Here is an 11417-nt window from a genome sequence, read left to right on the forward strand (position 1 = left end):
GTGGAGTGTGACACAAAAAGATTTTATGTAGAAAAATAGACTGGAGATATGCTGCATTGATAAATAATCTAAAGACAGACAGAAGGAGGATATTTATATCTTATTAGTTTTTGAAATTATTAAAATTCTGTTAAAAACTATGCATTAAAGGGTTAATGTTATTTCAATTTCTTGTGCAAATCGTGGCTCCTTGCCGCTAGGTGGCAGCAGTGTGTATATAGACACTCAGTGAAGCGGCGCTGTAACAGCAACAAAGAGAACGTTACTACAGCAGGCCTACTAATCGATCTTTAACACATCGATCAAGAGGCTTTAAAGCGTTTTACACCTAAAATGACATTTCACTGTGTTACATTATGGTTTATAATGTTAAATTGTAATAGTAATTTTAATATCTGGCTTTAATTATTGAGTAAAGGTAGAAATCTATTCAATGAGGGTGTGTTTATTGATTTGAAACACACACACACACACACACACACACAGGCTCTCTCTCTCTCCCTCTCCCTATCTCTCTCTCTCTCCCTTTCTCTCCCTCTCTCTCTCTCTCTCTCTCTCTCTCTCACACACACACACACACACACACTGTCTCTCTCTCTCTCACACACACAGTGTCTGTGAGATACTTGATTGCTGGAGATGTCACAGTCAGGTATATGAGACGTGTGACAAATGAAATCTTTTTACATTTTGAAACAGTCTCCAGATTCTCTGTTCCGTCCATCTTAAAAAGTGCAAACACAGGATTCTTCCCAGACCATTTCATTTTATGTAACAATGTAGATAGCAAAGTGTAATAATTACATTAATTATTAATTAATATCATCTAGAAAGGTGAGCAAATTAATGCAGCATCGCCTTTGTTGGAGAATTTCTTCTATTCTCTAAGTAAGTCGCAGCAGACAGTCTTTCAGACGAAAAGGAGAGAAGTTTATTCTTCCTCTGCAGAGGAAACACGCTTCAGCATCAAGGCAGGAGTGAGTTATCATTCAGAGGAGGCGTACATCTTCAGGTGTAAGCAAAAAAAAAAAAAAAAAAAAAAAGATTTCTCATTGGTTACAAAATAATGAATATTCATGATGGTATAGAAAGGGCGTATACAAATTCCTACATGTCCTTATTAGGTAATAACAGCTTCTGCAGGTGGTTCTCTATAACCTTATGCAAGTGATATTGACAGGAACGCTGAAAGAATTATTAAAAGAAAAGACAGTGAATACAGGAATATCATGCAAAGGTAAAAGTTCTCCAACAGTTTCCCCTGAGCTTGACATCACAGAGATCTTAGAAGGCAACAGAATCGCGTCTTACAGATTACAGATCAGTTGGCCATGTGATATTGGTTTGCCAGTTGAAGTGAGGAAGCCTCCAGTGCTTCCAAATTTGACTACAATCAAGTACAACATTAAAAAAAAACCCCATAAACAATCTGATTTTCTGCCAAAAGACAAGTACGTGTGCGTGCAAAGAGCTCAGCAGCTTGTGCAGAAACACCTTGTGGTAACACATGAGCTTCAACACCATCATCTGAGAACTGGCTGCATCCCTTCTACAGCTTCAGAAGCTAAGCGATGCTGTTTCTCACACTTGCAGTGGAACTCCAGACTTAAGCTCCACAACGTGTGGTTTGCTAAGAGAAAACCGAGCCCACGTTTTGCAATTTAGCAAGTCTGTGTGGATGGTGCAGCAAGAATTTCACAAAATTTCAGCAAAACTGGAAGGCATTTCATTATAACCTTTACATTCTAACCTTATTACTCAGTAAGGGACCGTGTAAAAAGTGCATGATTTGTACACCAGTGTAAGATTTTACTTAGATTATAGTTGTCTACCTTTCAGGATATCTGACCTACTGTAGTAGAAGAGTTACAGTACAGACTGCACATGGAACATTAGGATGTGTGACTTACTTAAAGTGCAATATTACAAAAAAAAAAAAAAAAAAAAAAATCATGCAGTAGAATTGCAGTAATAAATCAAATAAAAAACAGAAATGGAGATTTTAGCATAGCGAAGGTTATATCAGATAGCCAGTGAGATGTATGACACGGAAAAACACATTCAGACCAACGTGCTGCATATAAATGAATAATTATTGTCCTTCTGTTGGAAGAGCTTGTATTTATTTCTTTTCACTTCATGTACAAGTAATGCTGTTATGTTTTCTACATAAAAACTTCTATAAAGAGCAGTAAACAGTAAAAAAAAAAAAAAACTAATCCAAATTAATATTTGGTGTGATAACTCTTTGCCTGAGAGACGGAGGGATCAGTCGAGCAGCGCTAGAGGATCGGAGGGAGCGTGGTGCAGTGATAAGTGATAAGTGCTTTGAGGTAATTGGTTGCTGGTCTGTTTTTGGCTTTGTAGGCGAGCATCAGTGTTTTAAATCTGATGCAGCAGCTACAGGAAGCCAGTGGAGGGAGTGCAGCAATGGAGTGGTGCTGTAGAACTTAGGAAGGTTGAAAACCAGTCGTGCAGCTGCATTCTGGATCAGTTGCAGAGGACGAATGGCGCTCAGAGGCAGAGCTGCCATTAATCCAATCAGAGTTGCAGTAATCCAGTCTCAAAATGACAAGGAAGTGAACAAGCACCTGAGTGGTCTGTGTGGAAAGAAATGGACGAATCCTTCTGATGTTATAAAGGAAAAATCGACATGAGAGTGTCAGATTAGCAATGTGAGAGGAAAAGGACAGTTGATTGTCCACGGTTACTCCAAGGTTGCACGCAGTGACTGAGATCTCAAGATCCTGACGTGGGGATGAATCACCTGGGATGAACAGCAGTTCGGTTCTGCTGGGATTAATCTTCAGCTGATGAGCTGCCATCCATGATAAGATGTCTGTCAGACATGCTGAGATCTGAGCGGAAGCATGAGTGTCTGAGGGAGGGGAGGAGAGGATGAGTTGAGTGTCATCCTCATAGCAGTGGTATGAAAACCCATGTGAGGATATGACCTCACCAAGAGATCGAGTGTAAAGGGAATTTATATTTATGTATTTGCTTCTGTACTCTACAGTTTTAAATTCGTACTCAAACAGTCTACACGTGGTTAAAGTGTACATTAATTATACATTTAAGTCTAACCATTTATAAATTACAGAAATTTTTATACATAAGCCCCCATTTCAAGGCACCATGAAGTTTGGGATGTAGGGCTTCACATGTGGTTCTGATTACTCAGGTGTGTTTAATTGGATTGTGCAGGTATAAGAGAACTTTCAGCATCTAGTCTTGATTCTAAGCTTTCGGTCACCTTTGGTGTCTGTTTTTGCTGTTTGTTGACTTGAGGACCAGAACTGTACCAATGAAAGTCAAGAAAACCATTATAAGGCTGAGAAACAAGACTAAAATAGTCAGAGACCTCAGGCTTACCAAAATCAACTGTTTGGAACATTATTAAGAAGAAAGAGAGAACTGATGAGTTTAGTAACCATAAAATGACTGCTAGGCCACGGAAGACCTCCACAGCTGATGATAGACGAATTCCCACCAGAGTGAAGAAAAATATTCCAGAGCAGTGATCTCAAACTTCTTTCAGGAGAATGTCCTGGGATTACACCACCTGGAGGAGCATGCAACTCCCAAAACACTGGGCTTATTAAAGGGCATGCTCGACCCCATTATAATGAGTTAATAGTGACCTCTACAGGCTGTGATCATGACCAGCTAATTTTACACAAGAGATCATATACTCTACTTTTAAACACAAAAAACTGCTCAGTTTTGTCTTTCATTGTTATCGAGTTATTAATGTTGAAATTATAAAACGAAATCACACACCCATAATAGTGACCTAATGAACATTCATGTAAAACTGTATGGAAAGTGTTAACCTTAAATCAAGCAACAAGTTAAGGTTCTAATTACGGTCATGGTCAGAGTCTGGCTTATGGTTAAGGTTAGGTTTGGTTAGTGGTTCTAAGGTAGGTAAGGTTAGTGTTGGGGTTAACGTACACATCTTGAGCTAGATTTGACCCGGCTCTATGGAAAAAACTTTCACTTTGTCTGGTGGAGGATGTTATACGGAGAATATTGAGAGAAATAGTGAACTAAATGAAGGCGATGATTGATGCTCTGTGGAAAAAGCCAGAAAAAAACAAACAGAATGCCAGTTTTAGGGACGTGAATGAACTTCCTGTAACTATTTCAAAGCCCTGTACGATTACCCCGTTTGGGAAGCAATGACTTCCTCAGCGTCACGTATTGGGTTTGCCAAAGTTCAAATGGAATCACAATTCCCTTTGCATTTGCATTTCTGATGCCTTGCACAGAAACCTGTCACTCAGTGATGGGGTGGGAGTTTACTACGGGGTGTCTTTGTACCGTGCTGAACACATGCTTCAAGATACTGTTAAAGCCTGAACTTAAAGTGTACACAGTTTGGTACCTTTTTTTGACCATCGCCATTTCTGAATATGATATTTCACACCAGAAAAATTTAGTACAAATACATTCAAAGAAGAGATGAAGTCATTTGTCCAAATGACAAAAACACACGTCTAATCTATATCTTTTATGACCTGGTTTACTGGGTAAATACAGTGAATTATTTGAAATGAAACCTCTCAAATCTTATTGGTGACACAAAAATCTCCTAGAAACCATAAGCTTCCTCCCTTTTACGTTTAGCTGGAGGTACCCTAAATGACGGACACACCTGTCTAAGGAAACTATTATTGCTTTTTTTTTTTTTTTTTTTTTTTAATCAATAATTCTTGTACCATCTAACTTTACATTGAAGTCATGAAGAGTCATCAAGATCAACAATAAATCAACAATATCCAGAAAGTATAGCATCAAAGACAATTGCATATTCCTTAGCAGATATCGGAAGTTTGTATCTATCTAAAAATTCTGTATATGAAAGTAGATAACCGTTATGGTGAAAAGAACCTAAAGAACCTAAAGAACCTAAAGAACCTAAAATGAAAAATATCTCCTCTTACTTATTGCATTACAAAGTCTGGAGCACCGGAGTGGAAAGTGTTTTCTTTTTCCAAAATATTCCAGAGCAGTGATCTCTATCTGAATGTATATGATACGAGAAAAGCCCTAAAGCTCTTAACTGATAATAATCCCTTAATTACTGACACATTTCTAATGTAATACACCCGAATCAGTTAATAAAGGAGAACCTGAAGGTGAGCATGAACTCTCCTGAAGATCATTTCAATGTGAATGCAACAGCTGCATTTAACAATGTGTTTATTGATAGAGCAACACTGAGGAGAGAGAAAAAAAAAAGAAAGAACCCTGAATCCAAGTCCAATAATATATCAGATTATGACCTTGGTTAGCATAAAGGAACTGAAACCATTAGTTTGGAAGGATGAGATTCTGCATGAAGAAAGTAATAAACATCTTCGTTTCACTTCTAGTGAAGGGTTTAGAGGAATCAGCCCGAACCTCAAAGTTATTTTTAATTGCTTTTCAGGAAATAGCCTACATTTCAGCTGCGTCAGATTTTGGGAGTTATGTTGAGTTCAGCTTTATTGCCGTTATCAGAGTACAAGTACAGAGACAACGAAACGCAGTCAGCATCCAACCGGTAGCGCAAATAGCAAACCAATTAAAATGAGGTAACTAGGTTATGGTGCAATATAACAGTTAACAGTGTACAGCGGTAAACAGGATAATGCATACCACTAATGCAAATGGCAATTAAGTTAAATGGAATAAATAAGAATTATTAAATGGAATAAATAAGTTAAATGGAATAAATAAGAGTTATTAAATGGAATAAATAAGTTAAATGGAATAAATAAGAATGGAATCAATAAGAATTATTATTTCTTCTTGCAATATTGGAATATTGTGGAAGTTCTTGTAATATTGCGTTAGAGACACAGAGTCTCAGAAACACAACGGCACTCTCAGAGTCTCAAAGGCTTTATTAGTCTAAACAGATATAAATACAGACACGAATAGGAGGAGCGCTGTTTGTTTTTTTTTAAGAAAGGTTAACAGAAAGCTTTGTTTAGACTAGACTACAGGTGTGTATTGGGACGCAACAAAAAAAAGAAGCTCGGAGGACAAAGAAAGAATTTTCAAGAAGATTGTGATTTATAAAGGCGTGCGTACACAAGGTTTTATAAGACTGATATATTTTTTTTAATTGTGCACACACACACACACACTTTCACTCTGGAATCCAGGCAAACTTTTATAAATGAGGTCCCAGACCACTAGGTTGTGCACCTCTGGCCAGTCCAAGGGATGTGTATCCAACCAAGCTACAGTACCAGGATTGGTTGTGGCCTTCCGGACATTCCCGACCCGAATCCACCACCAAGACCCGCGTCTACGAAGGGCATGGAGAAGTATATAAGCTGAAAATTCTTTCCCACTTGACGGTGTAGTAGTGAGCAGTGAAAGATCCGCACTATTGGGCTGAGGAGATAAACCCTGACATCACGGGATGCTCCTCGGCCCTGCAAATCTTTCTGTCTTTCACATTAAGCAATGGGCTGCGTACTAAATCATGACGGCGCTTCAGCCAGGACCTGCACCGCCTGCACTTCACTTCTCGCTTTTTCTCTCACTTCCCTCACTCACTTGTAGTCATTAAACTTTTTATGCGTCTGTATAGTTTTACCACAGGATCATCTAACATGATTCCTTAAAGCTCTTGTAACTTTTTTAAAAAATTATTATTATTATTATTAAATGATTCTGTTTATTCACCAGTATTAAAATCATGTAGAAAAAAGAATTTTAGTTCGTTGACTAGTCCCTGAGCTACTAATACTTCCAAGAAAATGAGTCCTTTTTGTATTGCTAATAGTAAGAATTGTAATTCCAGATATCCTGAAACTATTATGTAGATATAATTACTTTCCCAAAGGTCCAGTAGGCAAATGTAATTAGTGAATTATTTTATCATTAGCGTTAAATTAAAAAAATGGCGGAACTGTATGTATGTATATGACAGGGTGCGTCTATTTCATGTATTATTTACTGTACTTAATATTATGTTTAACTAATATATACAGTACAATGTGTATGTCTATGTTCTATAAAGAGTTCTCATTAAGACATTAACAGAAAAAGGTACAAAAGGCTTTGCTCTAGCATCGCTGAATCTTGCTGGTTAGTGAGAAGTTCACTCAGGTTTCCACGAACTTTCTCAACATATAGGAAGTGAAATTTGTGCAGTTTTGCTATGATGCCTATTGCAGAAGTGAAGCTAGAAGTTCCACAAACAACTTCTAATAAACGCTAAACATCTAACAACTGCTAAAGTGTCTACGTTTTATTTTCAGCTGTGGACCTTTACAGCGTTTATGACATATTTAGGTAGCTAAGTTTTGGTAGCAAAACCTCGGATTTAAAAGGTTTGTTGGTGGATTTTAGTTCTTGTAGTAAACTATATGAACGTTGATGGCCCAGCTGACTTATATACGTTCCTTCATATTATCTGAGTTGTCCTAAGCGCTCTTAAGACAATAAAAATTTAAGTTTAAAGTACAGACTCTGATCGACACTGACACTTTTCTAATCATTGCATGAGGTGTCCAGTAGCTTCTCCTGGAACTCCAGCCATGTTTGGAGTTTTGCGTAACTGTTTCATGTTATTTATATTGTGCATTTTCTTTCCTTTTGTTTAATTCTGTGTTTAACAGTTGATCACGTAGCTTCTCGTTTGTAGGAGGACGGACTCAGTAACGTGGATCTGCTGATTGAGCGTGACTTGTGTTCTCTATATAAAGTTTCTGACACTCTGAGATTCTTCTGCACTCGTCCTTCAGTGAACGTTGTGTTCCTCTTCCACGTCTGCTTCCATCATGAAGCTCCTCAGTGTAGTTCTCCTTCTGCTTCCACTCTCGGCCTGTTTGGCTGAAGTTGTGGATGATTTTACTGTGAGCTGTCCACAATTCTTCCCTCCGGTGGATGGAACAGCTTCTCCTCCTACGAGGTTTATTGGGTCTCGATTTAAACAGATCTGTCAAACTCGAAACAATCAACCTGAATTTGCAACATTTTATGACACGGAGAACAAAATCCCCGTTTACTCATCCTACACGTTTGATGGACGAGTGAGTTGTGAAAGAAAATCGGCGTGGTTTATTGAACCTCGGGTAAGAGCAACTTACTGTATCTTATAACTTCTAACTATTTATTTTATATCTTATGTAACTTATTTATGATTGCTTCGAAAAATATTTTGTTTCAGGTATACAACTAAATGTTTTATTTCATGATCTAAAGAGATCAATAATAATAATAATAATAATAATATATAGATTTTAATAATAAAATCTCGGCAGATGCCAAGCTACTTGTGAAAAGTTACAATAACATGCCAAAAATGCTTACATCGATCTGCCATTTTTGTTACTCTTCCTGCAAATTTTGTCCGATCTTCACCACATTTGGCTCACATCATCCTGACACCTGTCTGAACACTGCTGCAGCAGCAACGCCACCCTGCTGCCCATTTGTTCATCTAGACCTTTCCTCCTACAGTCAGAGAATTCCACCACTGTCGGTGGTCAGAACACACACGTCATGAGTGAAACTACAAATCACTCTTGAATCCCTTTGCCTAAAGCTATGGCTCTGTTTCCTGTGACTGCTTCAGGCTACAGTTATAGTGTGTCTGTGAATGTGTAGCTCACCGAGTCTGGGTGCTTGGCCCCCGAAAATGCTGCTTACAGCTTTAATTAATATTACTGATGTTGTTGTTGTTACATTATTACATTACTTTATTTTGCTCTGGAGTTGTTCATCTTGATCTGAGGAACTAATGAGTCGATTAATTAAGGCCTAACGAGTTCATTCAGTTCTGAGACTTTACAACTGGAAGGTGTCCAAACTTTATAGGTTCATTAAACACTGAGTAACTGTGTGTTTACATTTGCAGAAAAACGTTCTTTTTCACTTCATGTAAAAGAAATACTGTAAAACCTTCAAAAATAATGAAATTAAACTTTTTTTAAAGTTTTTTTAATAGTTTAAAGGTTTTATACATAAAAAACATTTCTATAAAGAGCAGTAAACAGAACTAAAATGAACAAAATGAATATTAAGTGTGATAAGCTTTTGCCGTTAAAAATGTGTCAGTAGTCTCAGGTACACTTCATACAGTTTATATATTGTATTGTATTGTATTGTATTGTATTGTATTATATTATATTATATTATATTATATTATATTATATTATATTATATTATATTATATTAGCTGCTAACTACTACTACTACTAACTATATTAGTTTTCTGGAGATTCTGACTCTCACACTTTCTTCTGTCTGTTTTTCAGTTAATGCCAGATAAAACGTTTCAGACTCACAAATGAATCTATTACATAACAGTTTAAATTGTTTGCTGACATACAAACACTTTTCAATTCAATTTTTGTTGAAAAAAAAATTGGAAATCTAAAATGTCCTTTTTTTTTTTTTTTTTTTTACTGATGCAGTAATGCAGAAATCATAAAATAAACATCTAGTATTATATACATATATACATTATTTACATATATATTGTGTGTGTGTGTGTGTTCCCCTTATGTCTACTCCTGTAGCTGGAAGTTGGAGGGAAGGGAGCAAAAATGGCCTCTGAGGCTGCTGTGAGAAAAGAAGTAGTGAATGTAGAGAATCAGGCTCTGAATGGAGATTATAAGTACTCTGTCTACGATAAAGGGCATCTGCTTCCAGTTTACCTTGCCCACACACAGAGCTGTTCTGACGCCACCTTCACTCTGACCAACGCTGCACCACAGCATTACTCATTCAACCGTGGACAGTGGAAGAAGACAGAGGAGACCATGGCTGTAGTTCTGAAAGCTGATTGCATTAATAAAGGCCTGAGTGCGTATGTAGTAACTGGGGTTGTGCCGGGTAATGATACGTTAAATAACAGAGTGAGAATTCCCAGTCACTACTGGACGGCATTCTGCTGCCTGGATCAAAACAATAAATTCAAACTCTCAGGTGGATATATTGGAGAAAATTCTAAAGATAATCTTGAACCGATACGGAACAGCGTGCAGGACCTTGAGAGACATTTAACAGGGGAGTATAAGAAACATTTCCCTAACCAAATCCCTAATAAAGCTTTCACTCTGTTTGATGGAAAATGCCATGAAACTGCAGGAACAGAAAACCAGAACACGGACAGTGACAGCGAACAGATGGGAAACAATAGAAACAGTTCTAAGCGGAGAAAACTGGCAAATACAAGCTGTAGAAAAAGGAACAAAAAACCCTAATTTAACTGATTAATCGTCAGTATGTTTAATGATTTCTGCATCTGTCCTGTATGTTTCAAATTCAGTGTAGCAACTTCTAAAAAATATACACTTTAAAAGATAATAATAATCACAAATCAGTAATGTGTTGATTTACATATTTTTGTACTTTTAATCAATTGATTTCTGTCACTAAATTGGGATCAGATTTTTTATCATTATCACTGAAGTGCAGGTTGATTTTCTCTCCTTCTTTCCTTCAGTTATAACTCAATAAAGAACAGAAGATTAAACAGCGTCTCCTCTTACTTACTGCCTTATAAAGTCTGGAGCATATAGACTTTAATAATTTAAATTATTTAAATATTCTGGCTATTTTCTGGAGCAACAACAACAACAAGAAACATCTGGATGCATTTTTGTTTAAAAAAAAATTTTTGGGAGAACTTACTGACTGGTTACATAAAAAAAGTTTCACAAATAACTGAAATGAAAATAAATCATGAGGTATTTTGTATTTTGATGAGAGACAACAGCAAAAAAGTCAATAATTTATTGCTTCTGGGAAATCTCCACTCTGAGTTTAAAACGACAACAACAGCAACAACAACAACAACAACAACGACAACAACAGCAACAACAACAACAACGACAACAACAGCAGCAGCAGCAACAACAAGAAGAACAGCAGCAACAACAAGAAGAACAGCAGCAACAACAACAACGACAACAACAACAGCAACAACAGCAACAACAACGACAACAACAGCAGCAGCAGCAGCAGCAACAACAACGACAACAACAGCAACAACAGCAACAAGAACAACAGCTCATTTATTTTGAATCACTCAAGATTATTAAAAGGAAAAATGCTAAATAAGTAAGTAAGTAAGTAAATAAATAAATAAATAAACCTTTGTGTTACAAATGTGATCTTTAAAGAGCTCTAATTATTTTCATTTATTTTATTTAGGACTTTTTTATTTTGAATTTTTTACTATAATTTTTTTTGTTTGTTTGTTTTAAAAGATTTTATGTAGAAAATAGACTGGAGATATGCTGCATTGATAAATAATCTAAAGACAGACAGAAGGAGGATATTTATATCTTATTAGTTTTTTTTAATTATTAAAATTCTATTAAAAACTATGCATAAAAGGGTTAATGTTATTTCAATTTCTTGTGAAAATCGTGGCTCCTTGCCGCTAGGTGGCAGCAGTGTGT

General features: G+C 36.6%; 2 protein-coding genes across 2 annotated transcripts in view; both read left to right on the top strand.

Moving 5' to 3' along the window:
* Nucleotides 1–7722: 7722 nt before the first annotated feature.
* On the top strand, nucleotides 7723–10486 carry LOC128317567 (endonuclease domain-containing 1 protein-like). The gene is made up of 2 exons (XM_053230164.1): nucleotides 7723–8078; nucleotides 9528–10486. The coding sequence occupies exons 1-2, from the start codon at nucleotides 7785–7787 to the stop codon at nucleotides 10212–10214; spliced, it is 981 nt and encodes a 326-aa protein (XP_053086139.1). The 5' UTR covers nucleotides 7723–7784; the 3' UTR covers nucleotides 10215–10486.
* Nucleotides 10487–11236: 750 nt separating this feature from the next.
* Nucleotides 11237–11417, top strand: part of ptcd1 (pentatricopeptide repeat domain 1) — a 6215-nt gene continuing 6034 nt past the window's right edge. The window contains exon 1 of the mRNA XM_026929350.3: nucleotides 11237–11417. This exon is cut by the window's right edge and continues 726 nt beyond it. The gene's annotated coding sequence lies outside the window, so the exon portion shown is untranslated.

This window comes from Pangasianodon hypophthalmus, chromosome 26 (assembly GCF_027358585.1).
Source record: "Pangasianodon hypophthalmus isolate fPanHyp1 chromosome 26, fPanHyp1.pri, whole genome shotgun sequence".
NCBI lineage: Eukaryota > Metazoa > Chordata > Actinopteri > Siluriformes > Pangasiidae > Pangasianodon > Pangasianodon hypophthalmus.

Bases quoted from the DNA above. Each gene is read 5' to 3' on its own strand.
- LOC128317567 (XM_053230164.1), top strand. From the start codon at position 7,785: ATGAAGCTCCTCAGTGTAGTTCTCCTTCTGCTTCCACTCTCGGCCTGT. The intron at 8,079-9,527 runs GTAAGAGCAACT...CTACTCCTGTAG, and splicing joins CGTGGTTTATTGAACCTCGG to CTGGAAGTTGGAGGGAAGGG.